At 38.3% G+C, this 22,373-nt stretch overlaps 1 protein-coding gene across 1 annotated transcript in view; it reads right to left on the reverse strand.

Annotated features, from left to right (window-relative positions):
* The window catches only part of LOC102878680 (uricase), a 24,944-nt gene extending 3,013 nt beyond the window's left edge, over positions 1-21,931 (reverse strand). The window contains exons 1-6 of the mRNA XM_006919358.1: positions 21,902-21,931; positions 12,725-12,943; positions 9,835-9,951; positions 9,648-9,726; positions 2,582-2,768; positions 872-995 (exon numbers count right to left, since the gene is read on the reverse strand). Of these exons, the coding sequence (XP_006919420.1) occupies positions 872-995; positions 2,582-2,768; positions 9,648-9,726; positions 9,835-9,951; positions 12,725-12,943; positions 21,902-21,931 (756 nt within the window). The remainder of the gene's footprint in view (positions 1-871; positions 996-2,581; positions 2,769-9,647; positions 9,727-9,834; positions 9,952-12,724; positions 12,944-21,901) is intronic.
* Between the last annotated feature and the right edge of the window lie 442 nt (positions 21,932-22,373).

The raw sequence follows: 22,373 nt of genomic DNA on the forward strand, positions 1-22,373 counted from the left end.
TGGCTTCTGAGCGCTTTCAGGATAAAGTACAGATTATTAATAAGCCTACAAGGGCCCTCCTAATCTGATTCCTGCCTCATATCTAGACATGTGGAAAGACTTTTCACTGCTGAAGCTTCACACATGGCAGACTCTCAGCTGTAAATGACTGTTCCATGCTGCCTCCTGTCTCCATACCTACTCTGCTCTCTCACTTTTGACTGTGAATCCAAATAGCCCCTACTTGTCCCTTAAGACTCAGCTCAAGCACCTCTCCCTCCAGAAAGCCTGGCTGACCCTATCTCCTATACCTGAATTAGATGCCTTCCTCTGTATTTCCAAAATATTCTATTCTCTATTGTATTGTTAGTTTACTTATTTTTTTCTTTCACTGTACAATGGGCTCTTAAGGGTGGGGAACATGTCTAATTTATCTTTGTATCCCTCATGTTCTGACAGAGACATAATAACCATTCAATAATATCAAACAGATGAATGGATGGATGGATTGATGGATGGATGGATAGATAGAATCTTTCTGCATCTATCTTTCATTCTCTGGCTCTCCTAAAACATAGACTATTGGTCTAATTCCCTTTCTTCAAGGCATTTGAGTGTCTTGACTATGAGGTTTAAATTGTGGCAAGTTGAAAAGACTCGAAGAATTTTCAACAAAACTAAATAACTATAGCAGTGGCCTGTGTTTTCGGGTTGGACAGATTTTTCCATTTTTGCTCTCTTCTCACTTGCTATAACAAGCTTTTGAACAACAACAGATGTCATTTTTCATGTGTCTTCCACTTTCTTATTTTAACTCTCAACTCTTTCTCAGAGCTGACAGGAGACACAACAAGTTCTCTCAGTCCTCAGAATGGCAAGTGACAAAACGTACCTCAGGAACCTGGCTGAGGGAGAGCACCTGGATGTCATAGAGGGTCTTCTGGACAGAGGGTGAGTACTCGCCTTTGTCATAGGGTCCAGCAAATTTTTCCAGGACAATGTCCCGAATAGTGTCCCTAAAACACAGAAAAGAGAATTGCAGACTCAGGGTGGTCTCTAGGAAAGCATTATAAAGCTAAGAAGTGGTAACCTTTCTGTCCCCATAAAATAATTTTATTGTTGATTTTGGAAGAGATTAATATCTTGTAATACCAAAACAAAAACGAAACCAAAAAAACCCCTCACTTTCCATTTTATTACATACACGCACCATTCAACAAACATATTAAGTGTCACTAGGCTATTTTTATAATTTGGCACCAGGGCCCAGAGGACAATACAGGTAAACCTCACTGTGTGTTTGAAGAGCCTGTGAAGAGGACTCCCAAGCACTTGACTTCTTACTGTTTGGGTTGGGTGGTTCCTTGAATTGTTACTTTTTGGGAGGTTTGCTCTGCACTAAATCTTTCATGTGATTACTTCATTGGATTCTCTCAATATACCCAAGGCAGATACTGTTATTATCCCTAATTCAGAGATAAGGGATCTGAGCTTCCAAGTTAAATGATCTATTCTAAGTATCTCTCTTTAGTGGGTGGCCCAACCAGCACCCTGATTCTGGCACGCTAAATTTTGTGCTCTTTTCGACATAAATACATCAAGCTGCTGCCCATGGGGGAACACTTGAGATAAAAAAGGAAAAAGAAGATTGAGGTGAGGGTTTTTTTAAAGCATTTCCCAACCTATCACATAGTAAAAGGAGCAGAGCAAAGCTATATCCATTGGAGGAAGCTTCAGGGCGGGGGGTGGGGCAGATTCTAGCTCATCGTAGAGCAGAAGTTTCTAACAATTAGAGCTTCAGCAAAAGAATGAAATACCTGGTCAAAAAGTAAACTCCAGGAGTTCAGAGGCCTAATTACGGCTTGTAAAGATATTATAATAACAATCATACTTTTATGTTGCTAAGGTATTTATCATTTATAAAGTGCACTGGTGAATATCATCTCATTTTGAGTTTAGCCTAGGATGACCAACTGTCCTGATTTGCCTGGGACCAAGGGGTTCCCTGAGACACAGGAATTTCAGTGTTAAAATCAAGAAAGTCCTTGGCAAACTGAGACAAGTTGTCACACTAAGTTTAGCCCTCTCTACAACTATGATGAGGCAGTAAAGCCAAATATCATTATCCTCATAATTTAAGGTTCTTACATTGTGGCCTGTGGTCCAGCAGCATCAGCGTTATCTAGGAGTTTGTTAGAAATACAAGTTCTTGGGCCCTACCCCAGACCTACAGAATCAGAACCTCTGGGGGTGTGAGCCCAGCAACTTGTATATTAACAAACCTTCCCTGTGATTTTGATAACAGGATAATGTTTGAGAACTACTGATTTAATCAATTAAAAACAGAGAGTCAGAGAAATTAAGTGATCCATTCAAAGTCATTATTGCTAATAGCATCTGAGATTCAAGTGCAGATTTAATAAGTCAAAGGAAGACCATCATCTTTCTGTCATTAACAGAAGGGATTTTGAGCAGTTGGGAAGTTGAATTGAATAGCCTTTAAGTTCCTCTTTCAAATTGAAGACTTCATGAACTCCAATGCCCCAGAGACAAGAACAGACAGCACCTGTTCCAATGCCAGGCCCCTCATACATGCTCATACCAGGTAGCCTCAAAGTCCATGTCTCTGCACCAGTGGTAGCGCCACTTGCAGTACACTTGGGTGGCTAAACATCGGTCCTTCACCTCGGGGAGGGTGGTAAACTGGTCCTTGATGAATCCTTCAAATCCAGATTGGGTCGTTTTCAAGAGCTTGAGGTCCTTGATTCCAGAATGAATGACCGGAAATCCTGTTTTAAGTAAAAAGGTTGAGTTCATAAACAAGACAGTGCCTTCTCACTGATATCCAGCCTTGAGGATCCTGGTCATTAAAACATGACACACTGTTTGTACAGAGAACTACATCACTGCCCATGTTTTCTGTCTCTGTGTCTCCTCCAAAGTCCAACCAATGAGAATGGTGTGCCTTCCCCTTTATCTGGATTCCACAACTCTCTTCCCTTTCCTGCTCTTGGAGAATTGAAGGTCAGAGACTAAAGCTCCATGTTGTGTTGAAGCCCACAGAAATGAATACCTTCCTCTCAGCTACATTCAGTGTTGTCTCCTAGGCCAAATACCTTCCACTTTTTGAGCTCCATCTCATTCAACAGACAGTCATGCTGAAATGAGTTAATAAGATCCTACAGAGTAGTTTTCCTTCCCTTTATGAAAGTAGTCCTCATGCTGATTGTCTACACTGGCTGATGGCTCCAATCACCACCAGACCCTCAGTTCCCTTGTGGTTATGAGCTCAGCAAAACAGACAACTTCACGAATGGATGGATAGCAGTGTGGGCCTGGCCAAACCTGAATAGAAACTGGGAAAATAACGCCAGTGACACACAAGACATAGATCTACCTAAATGAATACTCATAAAAGTTTTGTTTTTTTTGGCTGAAAGAGAAGGGACAAAGTTGGTTCATGAGGACCTGGGGGAGGTAGAGAGATGTTAAGTGTAATCTGAATAAGCTGTTTACTTGTGCGCCAGGCAACTCCAGCTCATGGCCCAGGTGACAGGTGGGGCACACAGCTAATGAGGGGACAATTCTTCTTTTTTCAATGTGGAACACACTGTAGCTCCAGCAGTTTGGTGAAGCCTGAAGGGAATGTGGCACCAGGTGACACACTGGGAAGCCCCAGGGTACAATGCTCTGTAGAGAGCACCATTATTCCCAAGGATCAGTGACAACTGGCATAGCAAATACTGAGCAGAGCCAGTGAGGCAGCAGTTGTATCCAATGGGTGCAAACTTCTCCATGAGCACAAGTAAGATAGCTCTCCAGGCTGTCAGAAGGTGGGAGAGTTTGGCCAGAGAGGCCCAAAAGTTTTATAACGAGAGAGCTACAAGGCCAGGAGAATTCAGGAATTAACATTACCATAGTCTTATTTGTTTGTGCAGGCTGGTGAGGCTGGATATTCAGGAGGCACTTGAGCACACACTTTCGGTGGCACAGGGCCATAGCAGAATGACTAAGGCCGCCTCTTTTCAGTCTTATAGTTAGTCCTGATAAACATCTATCCCTCTGGCCTGCTTAGTATATAGATTAAGGGCGAGAGATACCAGGGAACACTATGTCGTACAAGATTTAGTTAATGAATAAGAAAACTCATGATTCTCAGTTACAACACAGGGCAGCTCTTACTAATCCAATGGTTTACATCATTCGTGTGGCTTCAGGCACTGCTGTCAACTCAGGAGATTTGGGGTTTCAGATGTAGGTAAACAACAACTATATTTTGATATTTTCTCAGCCACGTGTGTGCACCTACCTGAGAGAGCCATGGCCAGTGGTCATTGGTAGATGTGCGGATTAAATATATGCTGATTAAATAAGGTGTTCTGGCCAGAGTGTTCCAAGATAATGTGGTAAAATTTAAAATAATATCTGTTTCTCGTAAGTTGTCTGGATTTATCAGATTCTAGATGTATGAAGACATGGTTCTGCATAAATCAGCATTTCTAAATGTGAGGTGGAGATAATCTAAGTGAATTTAAGTCTCAAATCCAAGAGAACTGCGGAAGTTATCAATAAGTATTTATTGAATGAATGAGTAAGTGCAACAAGATCGATTCACTTCAAGAAATAACTATCTCGGATGTGGTTCCATAGTGTAGCGGTTAGCATGTCTGCTTTACATGCAGAAGGTCCTGGGTTTGAACCCCAGTGGAGCCATGGTCCATGGTCTACAGCCATGCCACCCTGAACATGCCCAATCCTGTCTGATCTCGGCTAAGCAGAGTCGGGCCTGGTTAGTACTTGAGTAGGAGACCACCTAGGAAGACCAGGTGCTGTAGGTGTAAATAATAATAATAATAAAGAAATAAGTTTCTCACAGTTTTTAGTCTCTTTTTCTTCTAGACAGTTCTCCATCAGTCTTTACCATTTCCCCTCCTGATCACCCTCATTCACAACACTAATACACAATGGGGCAGGGGGAGAAGGGGAGGGCAGCAACACTAGCTAAGAACGTCCTGACTATCAGCATGTGTTTAGTTACTGCCTTTTATAGACTTTATCTTACTTAATCCTAACAACTCTATTACATAAGTATTGTTATACAGGGGACTTTTAATTATTTGCCCATAGTGCCTAGAAACATGGCTAGAAACTGACAGAAGTGGAATTTGAATTCAGCACCCCACTGTGAGATCCCATGCTTTTCTTCCTCCTTTTTGGATCACTCCCCATCCACACAATGCTTTCTTCTTCCTTTAACTTTCTCTCCCCATTCCTTTATAATAAGAATCCTTTCCAGAAGATAAGAAGGTTGCCACTTCCCATTTCCCAGCGTGCTTTGATGGCCTCAAATAGTGCCCCTAGTCTGAAAAATACCATCTCCATTGGTCTCAAATGGAAAATGAAACATCACTTTTAGAAATTGCTCCTAGGTGTCTTGAAAATTTTTTATTCTTTAAAAATCTCCTATTGAAATACAAGGACCCCTTAAAGGACTAACTCCAAACTTTCTAAACTAATATCATAATCTATTTCCAACAATAATCCCTTCTAGGAAAAAAATTCTATAAAAAATGAAACATGGGTTTGCAATCAGGAGTGGGGATAGAAAAAAATAGTGGGAATCCTTGGGCAGGGAAAAGAGAAGCTGAAGGAGAACCGAAAGCAAACTTTACCTATTTCATCTTTTCCTATACAGCTGGCCTGGATCTCCAGCATCCTTGTAAGCCAGTAAGACTTTGGCTCCTCCAATGGTCTTAATCATAAAAGGATTCCTGGATGCAGTGCTGCATAACGATTGAACTCAGATTCCCTGAGTTCAAATCTCAGCACTCTCCATGCCTCACCTCCCCTGTTTATGAGCGCTATTCCCCTTAGAAAATTACTTAAGCTCTCTCTACCTTGATTTTCTCATCTGTCAAATGGAGATGATAATCATACCTATTTCCTAGAGTTGATAATTGTCTAAGATAATACCATGAAAGACTTGGTAGAATGGCTGCCCAATAAAAAATGCTCTATAAAAGTTTTTTATGATGATTTTGCCTTAACTGATTTTTTCTTATGAACTTCAACCACCTGTAAATATTCCCCATGTTTCACAAAGGCTCATTGGGTTCTGAAAACAACTTCTGCTGTGCCATCCCTATCCACCTCCTTCAGCCCTGGGATGAGATTTATTGATATTCCAGGAATGTCAATCCTGCTAGACAAATTTGAAACGATTTACTTTTTTGCTAGCATCTGAAAATGGAGAAAGTAGTTGCATTTTCGAATGTGTTTTGGCCTCATTTTCACGCAGAATAAAAGGTCTCATGTTCCCTAAGAAAGTTAACCATTGCCACAGTTTGGTCAGAACACAAACCATCTCCTTTTGGTGCACTCATCATTCTGTAAACAAAAACAACAACAAACGACCTCTTCTATTTGAATGTGAATTTTTTTTTCCTTGGCGCACATTAGACACTCTGGATGAAATCAGAGAGCTTATTTTATCTTCTCTGTTGGCAGTGCCCCAGCTTTCTCAACACTGGTAAGAACCTGAGCCTTTCAAATTCATGAGCCCATCAACTAAAAATATGATGCCTCATGCACTCTAAAAAATATTCCAGTTTAGACTACCGAGAAGTAATTCCACCAAAAAGACTGTCCTTTTCTAGGTTACTTCCCATTAAACCACTTAATCAGCTTTTTTTTTTCCTTTCTGCCATGCTTATGGAATAATGCAAAAGAAGATTTTCACATTTCACTTTGCTAGAACGTAATCTTTTCTAGCTTTTAGTGTCCTCCTACACACTTAACAGATTGTGGTTTATCTCTCAGAGAAGCATACATCCTACCCTTTAGCTCTCTAAGGGAAAGAAACTCATTGCAAATTAATAGAAAATAAGCCGAATTCCTTACCTACGCATCAGGTGTCACAAAGCACAAAGCTATACTAAGCCAAGAAAAAATTCCGTCATGGAAAGGATAATTGCTTCCACATTTAACACCTCCAAAAAGGACACAAATAGCTAAACGGAGAATATTTTAAAACTATATTAAATCATTCTAGTAGAAAACCTCAAACTTATAAAGCACTAGAAAAAGTGAAGATTAATTAAATATCATTTGCCTTTGAGAGTTCGTTTAGCTCATTCAGGGAGAGTGAAATCTTCTGTGCAGTTCTGGGTAGGGCAAGGTGACATCATCCAGAAGGAAAGAAATTAACTGGGCTTTTGTACAATTAGGTGATAATCAGGATGATATTAAAAGACCTTGGGTTTGCCGAGAACTCTTCTTTTGAAGGAACTGAAGAGCCTATTAGTTTTTATATCAAGGACAACAAAAGGCAGTGGCCGTCTCTGTCCTGGGCCTCCCACTTCCTCGATCTCACTTCTACTGTCTACTTAGCTTGACTTTTCTTAAATCTACTCTCCTCCAAGACTTCAATTTTTTCATTCCTTCCTTAAAACCATCCTCTTACCCAACTAGTCTCCATCTTAAAAGATTTTTTTCACTACCACAAGACAGTATCTCTTAGTTGAGATCTCATCTCCATTTTCCATCCCTTTACTTATCTATGGTTAGATGAATTTTTATAATTAGTGACAAATTAAGAGAAATTTGATTCTTAAAGAACTATGAGTTGTAATTTAAGCAGTGAAGAGATTTGGGGGCCAATATAGTTCAAATTAGCAACTCAACCATCCCAGTGACTTCAAGGCTTGGCTAAGCTTGTAGTTCACAGAGACACATGAGAGAAAAAGTTTGAAAGACCCAACTCCATACAAGCACTTAAACCAATAGCCTGCATCACAAATTCAGAGCCTAGTCCTCCTCTCTGACTTTAGGAAGTGGTAAACATGACAACAGTCTTCATTTCTTTGGGTGAACAAATTTTTCTGTCTATTCCATATTCTCCAATGGAACTAGCAAACTTTGAAAAAGGTAAAAGTACTTAAAGGTATAGCTTTAAAATATCCATTAGGGAAATAGGGTAATGAGAGTTTTACAGCAATTCTCAGGGCTTAAAATAGTATTTGAGATTCAGTAGGCTTTCTATAAATGTTCACTCAATTGATATGACTGAATCCAATCCACTAGGAGAAACCCAGTTACATATCCTGCTGGAAAAAGTCCTTTTTGGGAGTTGCATGGCTGAATGTGTGATTTAGTGCATGTGTTTGAGGGGGCAGAATTCTCACCAACCTAGCCAGCCCCCACCAAAAGCCCTACTTAGAGATTTGTAACAGCCTTCCCCTGTGGGTTGTGTGCGGGGTGTGTGTGTGTGTGTGTGTGTGTGTGTGTGTGTGTGTGTAAGATAATAATTATTTTCTTCAGGTAAGCCTATGCAAGGGCATTTCTTATGACAATGATTGTACATTGATTCACCTCACAGTTTCAGCTCTTGGATAATAAGCAAATTAGAAATTAAACTTTGCCACCCAAAGAGCATAGATTCTTACTCTCCAAAGAGATACAGAGTACAAATGTCATCTTCATACACACAACACTGGGAGATACACACACTTATAGACATGTGCACATGCATACCGCATACCCATAAGGCAACAGACACTTCTTCCCCTGCCTTGATCCCTGCCAGCCTTGCATGATATAAGAGGGGTGCTGGATTCTAGATGAGTCAAGCTGGAACTCTGGGAACACTGCCACAACAATCGCAATACCCTGAAGCTTTGTAGCTTTCTGGAGAAAGGAAAAGCTTTGGCCTGGTTGTGATGACTAGTTTCTCCACGCTATAGTAAGTAGCCAGGTGACTAGAATTCAGGCTGATGATAGCTCTTGGAAATTCTTGGAAAGAGCGAGGGCGTGAAGAGCAGCCTGTTTTCTTATTACGATCAGCAGAGCCCTGTACTTGGCCATTTCACTCCTACCTCCAGGTCTCTGCTAAAATATACTTGCAGAAGTCACCAATGACCTATTTGCCAAACTGTAGTTTCTCATCAGTCTTCTTTTAATGCAAACTTCTTAACCTTCTTGTGGCAGAGACTGCTAGCTGTTCACTAGATCTATTTTCTCTTCCTCCTGGGTACCCAGCTAGACTACATTTCCTGGCTGCCCTTACAGTTAGATGAAGCCGTGTGGTTGGGTTCTTTACAGCAGAAGTGCTATGTGCTATTTTGAAGCCTGGTGTTATCGTTATTATGTTGTTCTACGTTAATTTTTAAATTTCTTGGTAAATAAAAAGAATTATATAATGGCCATTGCTATTTTAAGTGAGGTTTATTTTTATAGTAATATCAATGGTTTTATTATCATGCAAATAAAATGTCAGGGAAACTTGATTGTTATTCAGCAGATAGTTCCTATAAAGGTTTTTATAATTAAAGCATGGTATGGTACAAAAAGCACTGGTCTGAAAATTCAGAGATTTGGGTTTTTGCCAGCCTGGGCCTTCTTTTTTTTCCCTTTGCCTCAAAATTGAGTAATAGAAATGATCTATCCCACTCAACTCCAGTATTTATTGCAAAAGGTATTACTTCGTTTTTATACTCTTAAGATAAAAAGTAGTTTTTTAAACGTAATCCAAAGTCACAATGCTCATTCTCATCTCAGATTTAAAAGCTTTAAAATTCTCTACAGTTTTCCTTGGTGTTAGTAAACAGAGTGGTTTAGAAAAAAATCTGAAATTGCTATAGCAGAATTAAAGCATGAAAAATGTTTCTCACCACTCCTTTTCTGTTCAACTTCACAGAAGTGTGTTCCAGTGGGAGTATGAATAAATGCATGGACATGCTTAGCTCCTTTCTGAACATTAGAAGAAGAAAAAAAAAACATTGTTTCCAGTAAAATTTCAGCATTTGTCATAAAGCCAACTTCTTTAATTAAACCAAGAGCACAAGTAAGTGAAGTAACCTTTTCAAACCGCTTCCAAGGGACTTCTTCCATGTAGACTTGAGCTCTGATGACATGGTTAAAAGAAGAAAGGAAATGTTCACAGATATTCATAGAAAAAGTTTCTATGCTTTTGATCTGCAAAAAGAAACAAAATGCTAGTCATCAGAAATACTTACCCTATTTAAAAATAGTTTTTAAATATCCATGGAGCTCTCTTTCTTGATCGAGTGCTTTTTAGAATCAGAGCAACATAGAATTAGAAAAAATCTTGAGAAATTAATTGATCGTTATTTCCTTTTTCACAAGGGCTCCCAAGTGTAGTTAATAATAGATCAATATTACCAAGTGAGACTATTCCATTTTTGAAACCTGTTTTTCAGGAGAGAATGTGTCAACTAGTGGATGAGCAAAAAGTAACTTAACATTCAGCTGCGCTTCACCAGTGAACTCAATCATCACCTATACCAACTACAGTACGACACTGTAGTCCAAAATACTCTAGTCTCTTTATGACGATGGCAAATAGAACTCCCAGTTTCTCAAGGAAATAATTTAGTGAAGGGCCACTTCAGCTTCCTTGCCTTGCAAACAAGCCTTCTATTGACCATCCCCAGCCCTTCATCCCCATAAAGCAGCTCTCTACTTATACACAAATTCTTCCTTTTTTATCTTTACATAGAGTTTTATGGTCCTAGCACAGTCTATTGATTATTTATGGCTTTGCCTATAATTAAGATGGACTATTTGTACAGGTTTCCCCAGGACAGTTTTGACATTTATGAGACATTTTATACCTGTTGTCCTAAAATAATTATTAATAGCATCTTATTTCACTCTCAAAAGTGTCCTGGTTCGGGAAATGAAAACACTAACTCAAAAAGATATATGTACCCCCATGTTCATTGCAGCATTATTATAGTAACCAAGATATGGAAACAACATAAGTGTCCATTGACAGATTAATAGATAAAGAAAATGTGGTGTGTGTGTGTGTGTGTGTGTGTGTGTGTGTGCGCGCGCGCACAATGAAATATTATTCAGCCATTAAAAGATTTCTGACAACATGGATGGAACTTGAGGGCACTATGCTAAGTGAAGTGAGTCAAAGGAAGAAAGACAAATGTTATGTGATCTCACTTATATGTAGAATCTAAAACAAAAAGAAAACAAATAAAACCAAGCTCATAGACATAGAGAACAGATAGTTGGTTGCCAGAGATGAGGGGTGAGGGGTGGGCAAAATGGGTAAGGGAGTCAAAAGGTACAAACTTCCAGTTATAAAATAAATAAGTCATGGGGATGTAATGTAGAGCATGGCGACTATAGTTAATAATACTATATTTACACATTTGAAACTGGATAAGAAAGGAAATCTTAAAAGTTAAAAATACGAGAAAATAAATCCATAACTATGTATGATGACGGATGTTAACTGGACTTATTGTGTTGATCATTTTCCAAATCATTATGTTGTACCTCTGAAACTAATATGATGTTGTATGTTAATTATACCTCAATTTAAAAAATAAGAAAAAATTTGTCCTGGTTTGGATAAAAAATTACTTGGTCATTCTATCTATAATGAATGAATTTAAATTGTTTTTAATATCCAGATCCATTCCTTCACTTTTCTGCACCTCTCACACAGTACAGAAAATGTAAAAATCTGCATTACCCAGCCCATTTTTAATTTATAGCCTATTTTCAATTTATATTTTTAGCCTATTTTCAATTTATATTTTTAGCAGAGCGATGCCTTTTTCCATAGCCCCTTTTGTGCCTGCTGGGCCCTTCTGATTAGCAAGAGAAAAGTTCATTGTGGAGATAGGCCTTACAGAATTTATATTTCAATTAGTTTGTTCATTTCATGCATTATGGGTGTGGATTTTATGCAAAAGCATGAAAAAGACTCTTTCCAGTCTATATTTCTTATCTTTTTACACTTTTAAATGAATTTTAATTTTTTTTACTTTTTTGCTGTACATTAATTTTATTTATTATTTATTTTTTGACTATAATTAACACTCAATATTATTTTATATTAATTTAGGATGTAGAGCATAGTGGTTAGACATTTATAGAATTTATGAAGTGATCTCCCTGATTAGTCTAGTACCCATCTGGCACTAAACACAGTGATTACAATATTATTGACTAAATTCCCTATGCTGTACTTTATATCCTTGCAACTATTTTGTAAATACCAATTTGTACTTCCTAATCTCTTCACTTTTTCACCGAGTCCCTCAAACCCCCTTTAGAAGTGGTGACGTGATCAAATGGCCTAAGCCCTAGATTTAACAATATGAACTTGAATTGTCCAGAAATCTGCTTGTGATCCATCACATCTTCACTCAAACTTAAAGAAATCCAAAGTTCAAATACTAAAATATCAGATTCTGTCAGTTTCAAGGCCCTTTTGAAAAGTATAGTTACCACCATATATGGATACTAAGTGGTCACGGAGTTGGGAAAATTAGGAAGGCATTAAAAGTTGGACAAATAAATTTCAAAAGGTATCTCACACTCAAGATTTTCTTCTATAGTTACACCAAGAAGAGAAATGGTACTTTCTCCTATAAATGCACGCCATTCTAAAAGAAAAAAAAATAAACAATAAAATTCAAAGAAATACATGACAAAAATGTATAAAATTCTATTCTGGAATACTCTCAGGGCCTTGATTTGTCAATGATCCTAATCAAGAGAGAACATGTGAAGCTGCTGAGTACGGTTCTCTACCTAAAAGATGTAAAGAGTTGAAGAATTTTATAATAGAAAAGGAAAATTTTTAAATGGCTTAAATGTAAAAATTGGGTTAAAAAAGCAAAGGTAATTTGAAATAAGCAAGTAATATCCTCATGTTATAGAAAAGCAATAGACGGCATCTAAGAAGAATGACACGTACTCCTTTCAACTTTGCCAAGACATGAACTGTGTTCTTGATGGTGTCTGTAGGGATGATGTCTGAATTATCTCCAATCAGATAATCTTTTTTGGAGCTCAGAGTAAGTTGCACCGAAGTTGCCACCTCTTTAATGGTGTGATATTTTCCATCTCGCTGAATATGGAGAACTTTTACCATATCCTTCCCATAGCCAGTTCGGACAAACTCCACCTCATCATTCTGCAATGAAAACACAGTCATACAAAGTGAGAATTAGAGTATTCATAAAAGCAAGATGAGGTCCTGCTTTTGAAAAAGAATGAGAACTCGTATGGAAAAAAGGGAACCACAAGTAACATATAAAACTATATCAGATCACCCTGCAGACAGACAGGTAAGTGGCTTTCTTGATAATAATAAGTAATAATAATAACTGTACCTTGTGGGCCAAAGTACTGTTTTATTAATTCCTGTTAATTTATACTTATAACAGTGAACTAATATTATTCCCATTTTACAGAGGGAGAAACTGAGGTTCAATGAGTTTAAGCAACTTGCTCTATTCCACATAGCTAGTAGCAAACTGAACCAAGGATTCACATTCAGGTCTGTTGACCTTGAATTGTGTACTCTTAACCACTATGTAAACTGCCTTTCTTGTATAAAATTTTTTGACTATGTTAACTGGAAATAATTACATCCCCTTTTTTATGGAGAGTGATATCCAGGATAAAATGCCTTGTGATCAATAAAAACAATTTGAAAATTTCTTCTATTTACTGCCAAGAGGAAGAGTAATTAGTGACAGAGTCCAGAGTACCTTCAGAAGTGCAGAATCAGGGCCATCTGACTGCAGAGAGAGCTGTTTTTAGCAAAGAGACAATAAACACCTAGTGATTGATTCCTTAGTACCCTTGTCTGAAGTTGGAGCTCTCATTAGCAAATGTGTCTATCTCTATTCTAGGATCCACAAGACTTGGCCTCGGGCTTTACTGGTGTTTGAAAGAGGAGGAAGGAGTGAGCAAAGAGACAGAAAACTTATTTTGTTTAGTATTGATATTGAACATTAAAATGGTAATGAAATAAGGAGACAAAAATTTAAGTAAATCAGAAATAACTCTCAGTGAGAGTCTGGGGACAGGTACAAAGAAAGAAACTCACCTGCTAATCACACATAGGCGACATACTCAGATATGCCAAGGGCTGCCTACAAATCTGTTTGCATGAAAAATCACCAGATACCCTGGGAGAAATTCTAAGATACTAGCCAACATCAGAAATTATTTTTATGTTCTTAATCAAAGTGAGGGAAGGAAGGCAGTCTTAAATCTTGGGGATAGACCTTGGTAGGGCATGCTCTTGTTGGTCAGTGAACATATCCTAAAGACTTGTGGTGTCTGAATTTGGTCCTTCCTCTGTGGGAGGGACACATTTAAGGGACAACTCGTGGAAAGGCCCCTCAAAAGTATCTGACCTAATCTTTGGGGGACTCTTCTTCAAGAAAAGAGTCAATAAGAAAATGAAAGAGCAGACTTAAGGGATCCTAATAAGAATGTAATAGTGACAGGGAAGGAGGCACTGTTGTGTGGCTAGAATGACTTTGGAATCAGACCAGGCCTGAATTCTACCTTGCTACTACTTATAGCTTCATGGCTTGCAACAAATAATTTGATGTTTCTGAGCCTCAGTTTCCCTGTTTTTGCAGATGGAGATACCATCCCTTCCTGTAGGGTTGCTGGTGAGTGTGAAAGGCCTGGCTCAGTTCTTAGTACCTAGCGGTGCAGGCCAACTCTAGCAATAGTGGCCACGTCAGGCCTAGCTATGGACGCAGCAGCAGAAATAGCGGAGGGACCTTGAGTAAAGGCACTAGTTTTGGGAGTGGAGAGCACTAATGACAGCAGCAAGAGGAAGACTCTGATGTATCTTGAGCAACAAGAGAGTCTACCTGAAGGAGTGAAGCACTTGACTGGCTGGGGGGCCTTGGATGGTATGGGCTAAGATCCAGGACCAAAGGTTTCCGAGATCACCCATCATCCCCAGTACTCAGCAGAACTCAACAAATTTTATTCCTCAGTCCCATCCCCTGCCATTAAACACTCAAGGTACAGTAGGTCTGTGAAAGTGAGTGCTCCCTATGTGATATATACACAGATTAAATGATATCCACCTTCTCTATCCCCACCCCTGCTCAACTCTCCAGCTGCATATATTGCCACAATCTATTTCAAACTGCTTAAGCTGAACTGAGCTAATCGTGGTTGTTCAGGCTCTGCATGCTTCTCTACCCATAGGCCTTTGAATTGGCCATCTCTTCTTTCTTGAACACTCTCCTTCTTAGTCACTACCCAACTACCAACCCCTTCATCTGCCTAACTTTTTCTAGTCATCCTTCAGATCTCAGCTGCCACTTCTGGTCCGGGGTAGGTGCCCCGTCTATGTGCTCTCAAAATACTGTTATTGCCCATTAGAATCTTTATCAAATTGTATTGGAATTGCCTCATTATGTGTCTGATTTGTTTAGAAATGGTAAACTATGAAAGTGGGAACAATTTTTACCTTAGTTGTAACATGCGCAGCACAGTGCCTGGAACATAAATAGGTGCTTAATAAATGTGTTGTGAAGGAATGCACCACCACCTCCACACCTTGTATAATGACACAAAAGAGTTAATGAAAATACCCAAAAGATTTTAATATAGGAAGAGCTGCTTGAAGTTACACCCCAATCAGGCAGTTTCTCTTCCTGGGAAACTGAGGAGGCGCCTTCTTTCCTCTGATCGCCGTAGCCTGGAGATCACAGGCACAGTTGGCCAGAGAACAAAGGCCCACTAAGGTCAGAATCGAGTGTAGATAGAGTCAGTGATGCAGGACAAAGTATTCACATTGCTACAAAGACAGAGTGCTCCAGCACAGCACAGTCACCAAGGAGTTCAGGTGTGACACACGCGAGAGCCATCAGTGCTCTTTAGCAAGCTCCTGACTAGGCCTTGGCACCGGAGCAAATCTTGAGTAATCAAGTTTACTGAGCAATGAGTCAGAATAAAAAGGACATAACCATCTGAGGCTGGAACAGAATGGAACAGGAACAGTGTGGAACACTTAAGAGTCTCTCAGCAGGACTTGACAAAACAGATAATGGTCCGGACCACAACTGAAGTTGTTCTTGTCAATAGGGCTTCCCTCATTTCGGTAGTCAGAGAAATATCAATAAGGTGGCAGAATGCTATTGTGTATCATGCACAGTACGGTGTGGAGATCCATGTCCAAGATAACAGTACAGTAAAATACGAAGGTCGCTCTCATCCAGAGGGTGGGCAGAGGGCTGAGAGAATGAGCTCTGGGCTCTGGAGTCAGTCAGGCCAGGTGTAAATCTTTATTCTGCCACCTATTCGCTCCGAAAATGGAGACAAATTTATCTATCTATAAAATGGGAATAATAGTAGTGCCCATCTCTCATAATTGCTGTGAGGATTACATGAGAAAAAACATAAAGCACTTAGAAAAGTGGCAAATAGTGAGTGTTGGATAAATGTTAGCTATAATTATCACTGATAAATAATAATCGTATGTAAAATTTTGAATCAAAATGTCCTTCTAGTTACTGTTAGAGAAAAATACTCAGACTGCGCACCAATTCAGAGTTAGGGTGGCTAAAGTCAAAGACTGCTGCTCTGATGAGGCCACATTCTGCCTTCAGACTTTTGTTGTCCATCTCCATGCTATATGGCTTGAGGATGCAGTAACCAAAGAACATTCGATTTCTCAGACTAATACTCTGGACAAAACGTCAACTGGAGTAAATCTTTACCTGGCTCTACACAAGAAAAAAAAAATCCTTAGATATGTCTTAAAATATAAAGGGATGGAGAATTGTTATGTGTCCACAGGTAATGTTGGAGAGATCTCTCAGAGATTTTAAATGAATCTTACGAAGTTTCACTTCTGCAATGAGACAGTGAGCGTTCTGTTATTTCCAGGTCATACTGATAGTGATGTAGGTTGTCACTTCGGGTCTACGGATTCTTAGCCTGGAGTCTGTTAACTTTGTACAAGACCCATTGGGTGAACTTGAGGCAGAAAAATAATAGAAAAGATAGGAAAACCTTTTATAAATTTAAAATTTAAAAATAACTAGAATTTTTCTCTCCAGTCTTAGAAGAGCTTCTGTAAGCATCATCTCTACCCTCTATAACAGAGAGAAATACAAAAGTGCTAGCTATTTAGGACCCATCACACAAGTGTAAATATCAATTCAGTCACAGTGTGCCATTATAAATGTAAGCACTATGTGTGGAGAGAGCCTCTCCCTCGGTCTTTGGGATGTGCTGGAGAAATTCTTCCAGTTTTTTCCTTGCCTGGCTATTTTCTTGCACATTTGTGAACAAAAAGACTTGAGAGAAAAATGTTGAACTAATAATATTTAAAAAGGAGCTCTCAAATGAACAACATTACTATCACTTTGGTGGATTTTAACAATATGTAATGATAAGAACAATAATGATGAATAATAACCTTAGAGGCAGCTGGTATTTTTTTGGTTGCCTAGGATCTACTAAATGTCAGATGGGAAAATATTGATATCTATTATAAAATGTCATGTTGTTTTAGGCTGTAAAGTGGCTTATTTTTGCTATTGAAGAGGAATGGGCCTGAGTGATGTTCAAAGTGTGACTCTAAAGGGATTTGTCAAGCAAATGTTTCAAGAACAGTATAACAATTAACATGCATAATATGGTAGAAAGAAAGGGTGACCCCTTTCTTAGTTAATCCATTTACAGGTGCTCAGTTATTTTCATACTTCTACCTGTTACAAAGGAAGAGTCATCACTAAATGCCAGGAGAAATGCTAATTTTCTTGCCAGCCTCTTCACAGCACCAATAGCTCTAGAGTAGGAAACTAGAACAAGGCCCCCAGGAGCCCTAGGATTGGGGGCAGGATACTCCACAACAAAGAATTGATGAAGACCTCCAAAAATGCAGTTAGAAGAAAATTTTGCTGGAATGCATATGCTAAAAGATCCTTTTCCTAATGTATAATCTTGAAAATAAAAATAGTAGCAACCATTTGCAGAGGCTTTGATATGCATCAGGAAATCTGCATATAATTCCTCTAATACTTTACAAAAACCCTGTGAGGTAGGTATATTATTCAAGCTTTTCAAAGGAAGAGACTAGGGTTAGGTAACCTGCCAACCTAGATGACAGAGGCAGGAGGAGAACCCAGCCCATATGCCCTCAAATGACATTCTCTTTCTTCTCTACTACATCAGAGTCCCTACATCCCCCTGACAGGCAGCCTCTCCACTCACTAGGAAGAGAAAAGCAGCATTCCGATCCCAACAGAAAGAAGAAATGGCCATGCTATTGCAGAAACCTTATTTCTACACCATTTAAAAATTTTTCACGTTATACTAGGCAGAACTTACTCAACACTGAGAGATGTCCCCTGCCCAAACCATCACTTTTTCTAGCACTTCCGTCATTGTTTTAAATTACAGGGAAATTCTAAGCTCAGATGAATTGTGTTTATTGCAAGAATGTTTAAACTGTGGAGTAAGGGGAGATTCAAAAGGTGATTGTCCTTTGGGGTGAGATGAAAATTAAGTTTTGTGCCTTTGACAACAGGCCACTGAATTGGACATTGACTTTTATCTGGATAAGTGATGTAGACTTACTTGTGGTTATTAAACCATATAACCAAAGGACTGTTTTTAGTCCACCTATAAGGACAAAGAAGTAAGAAATCATGGAAGAAAAGGAAACAAGTTGAGAAGAAACTAGCATTTAATGAGGGCCAGTTATATGCCAGAGGCTATTGCACGCAGCATCTCATTGAATCCTGATAGCCCTCTATGAAGGAACAGATGATGAATCCCACCTTTAGAAGAAGATGCTAATGCTCATGATGTTAAAAGTTCAATCAAAACCTCATGGCTAATGAGAGGCAGTGGCAGGCAAGGAACCCAGGTCTTCTTGATTATTTTCACTATTTCCAGCTGCCTCCCTGACATAACATAATAAAGTTCTTTATAATGGGATTTTACCTACAAAACCACTTTTTTATTTCTCTGATTAGATTTAATTCTTTCTAAATTCTGCATAACCCCAAAATAGAAGTCTCTGAAGCCATTTTTTAATTCTATCCCTGCATTCATCTCTATTTATTTAGCTCCTTCTATGTGACAAGCACTATGGTAAATACTGGAGATACAACAGCAAACAAGGCAGACACTGTTCTGCCCTGATAGAGATTGTATACCACAACCAACTTTTTCAGTACAGAATCAAAAAGTTAGCATTTTAGGCGTTGCAGGCTGTATGTTCTGTTACAACTACTCGGCTTTGCCATTATAGCATAAAGTAGCTACAAATAATACATAAATTAATGGATGTGGCTGTGTTCCAATAAAACTTTACTTGTAGAAACAGTGGGCCAGATTTTGCTCATAGGAGTTTACTGACCTCTGCTCTCTCAAACAGGCCTCAGAAAAGTAATCAAGTAATTAGAACACATTGTGATAATTACTCTAATTAAACAAACTACAGTAAGCCCTGGAACTATATTGCAGGGACACCTGATTGAAAGAAATCTTTAAGACTGGCATTCACAAAGCCACCTGAATGATGAGTAGGAATTAACCAAATAATCTTTTCTAGCCTTTTTCTACTTATTTTACTCATGTTTTTATTTAACTACATTTTTAGTGAACAATTCTTTATTTTATGAATACTTAAGTCATTTTGCTTGTCTTAGACCTTTTCATCAAAATAATTCAAGTCCTTTCCCCTTCGTTCCTCAACAAGAACATCAAGTTTTTTCCTTCAGCCTGTCATATTCTAAGTGATTTTACTCCATACATCAACAGTCTTTTCAAAGTCTGAACAAAAATAAAGTCAAACTTAGATAAATTTTATGGTATGGAAATTAAACAAAAGGCTACTGAAAATAAATAAAGCCAACGGGCTGACTACCAGGAGTTCTCACAGGATATCTGAACTTTGTTGAAGCCAGCATAGACCAGGATCTGAGGAAGCTCGACTTTATCTCAATCTCAAAAATTTCTCACAGATAAAGCTTCAAGGGACATGAAATCACAGCCAAAATCAAAAGTACACATGGTAGGAAGGCATCATGAGAGAGAGTTGTAGAAACAACAGATAGCAAAGTGTCACCTGCAAAGACTTCAGATATTGAAATTATCAAACACAAAATATAAAATCATATACTTAATATTTTTACAGAAGTAAAAGAAAAGATTGAGCATATCTTCTTCTTGAGATAGGGTATACCTTGTCTTGAGCAAGAAACAAGGGACCATAAAAGAGACCAAGTAAATTTGAAAAAGTGGAACTTCTAGAAATGCATTAACGAATGACTAAAAAAACAGATTAAATGCAACTGAATAATTGATTCAATTATTAAACCCAGTGGAACTTCTAGAAATGCATTAACGAATGACTAAAAAAATACCAGATTAAATGCAACTGAAGAAAGAATTCGTTATTTGGAGACACAGATTCAGTTAATTTTGCCAAGAAAGACTTAGAGAACAGGAAGACAGGTCTAGATAAAGAATCAAGGATTGATTAAGGATTAATCAAGGATTAAGACACACAGGAGGTAGAATATATGAAAAAGACATAAAATGTTCTAGAAAGATGTGAAAGGGCAAATGTGGAAGGGGCTCAATTCCAAGACAGCAAGACCAAGATTTTCTAGAATGATTGAATGAATGAAAGCAAATTTATTTTCATCTGTAAAATAAGAAGCCCATTACCCAGTGAATAACTCTTCCTTGTTCACTATACTTGGGAAAGTTATAGTAAAGGGATTTTCTACTATTTTCAGAGGTGATTGTGTTGTGAGGCAGAGATGGTATTTTCACAATATTCTACTGTTTGGGCTTCAAAATGAGTAATATTATGAAAAACATTCTGCCCAGTTTGCATTTTTTCTATTTACCAAATTCACCTGTGTCTTTCCACAACATTACTTTGCTGCTTTTAGTAAAAACTGGGACACATTTGAATCTAAGCTTTAGGGTAATGTTGAAATCCCTGGAGCTCCTCAATGTCCAGTACAGGGTTCAACACTTAGCAATTGCATAAGGAAGGTTGCTGACTGACAATCAGCACGATTATGTCAACAACAATGGGAGATTAGCAAGCTTATTGAAAGTGATATCTGAAAGAGAGTAAGCTAACAGTGTTTTTCCAGACCTTGAAATAAAATTGGATTTAGCAAAATCCATCTTAATACAGATGTCCGCCAGTCCAACCACAGGAAGGGCTCAGGTTGTAGAAAAATAATCTTAGCAAACATTTATGGATCATTTGCTATTTGCCAGGCACTGTGCTAAGCATGTAATGAGAAGAAAACGAAAATTATTTTGTATCTTATTCAACAAATGTTGTTTAGCCTACATAATTGAAAACAAGGTGCCTATATTCTCTAAATGTATCAATGAATCCTAAGCCTGGTGCACTCAGCTATAACCATTATAATACCAAAAGGCATCACATGATAAATAAAATTAATTTTATTTCACTTAGAAAAGTAAACTTCATGCTATGAAAATTTTTAAATTGATGAAAAGTTTGGGGTTTCTGAAATCCTTTTTTCTGAATGCAGTAAAAACATATAAAACAAAACAATACCCATAGAGAAACAGCCAGAAAAATGTTTCCTGGTTTACTAGTTTGGTAGATTGGCCTCAAGGCAGCGAGTCTCAAAGTTTAGGATGCACCAGCATCATCAAAACCCTTGTAAAAAATGTAGATTCCTGAGCCCAATTGGAAGGATTCTGATTTAGCAGGTTTGGGCTGAGGCCCAGAATTCAGCCCTTTCCATAGGTACCACAGGAAAGTGTGGACAGACATCCCTCACAAAATTCTGTCCTAAGAGATACAGAACCTCAGGCCCTCCCTTTCCTGTGAACCCTGAGAATCCTGAACAATTCCAGCTTACCCATAATATTGATAAGATCTGCAAGGGTCCAGTCTGGTCTGAATTCCTATGTGACTCTGACCTGAATCCATAATTACAGGGATGGATCAGAGCCATGATTTCTGGGCATGAAGTAAACTTCTATTCATTATAACAGCATCTTTAATAATTGATTCAAAAGCATCATGCACTTAAATTCTTTTCATATGCCTATCTATCCCTCCCCTCCTCTAAAAAAAGAATGGCCTCACCTTTTTATAGTCGTTATGGTAATGGGCCATTTTCTCTTGGTCTTTCGATTCAGATTCAGTTTCAAGAATGAGAAAGGATAGTTTCAGCAAAACTGATGTTTGTAACATTTTTTATTTAACCTGAAGAGTGAGCGGTCAATATGTTTACCTGATTTCATCACAGCCAACTGGACATCAAGACCTCTTTAAAGTAAAGCACCATGTTAAGTGACTAAAACTAGGAGGTGGAGAGGATATGTAAACATCTTTAGTAAAATACAATTGAATTTACTCTTATTTTGAAGCAACCTTTTGCAGTATCCTTTAGGGACTGTTTCCTTAAGATAAAGACTGTTACAAGTGATAGATCCCAATTATTACTAAGCCATAAGGCTTTATCATTTCCGTTTAATGTGTGAATCAAAGGCATTTGCTCTCAATCATGGAAAGACAATCATGAGGAAAAATACGTGAAATATATTGAATTCAACAT

Source organism: Pteropus alecto, unplaced genomic scaffold, assembly GCF_000325575.1.
Source record: "Pteropus alecto unplaced genomic scaffold, ASM32557v1 scaffold25, whole genome shotgun sequence".
Taxonomy (NCBI): Eukaryota; Metazoa; Chordata; class Mammalia; order Chiroptera; family Pteropodidae; genus Pteropus; species Pteropus alecto.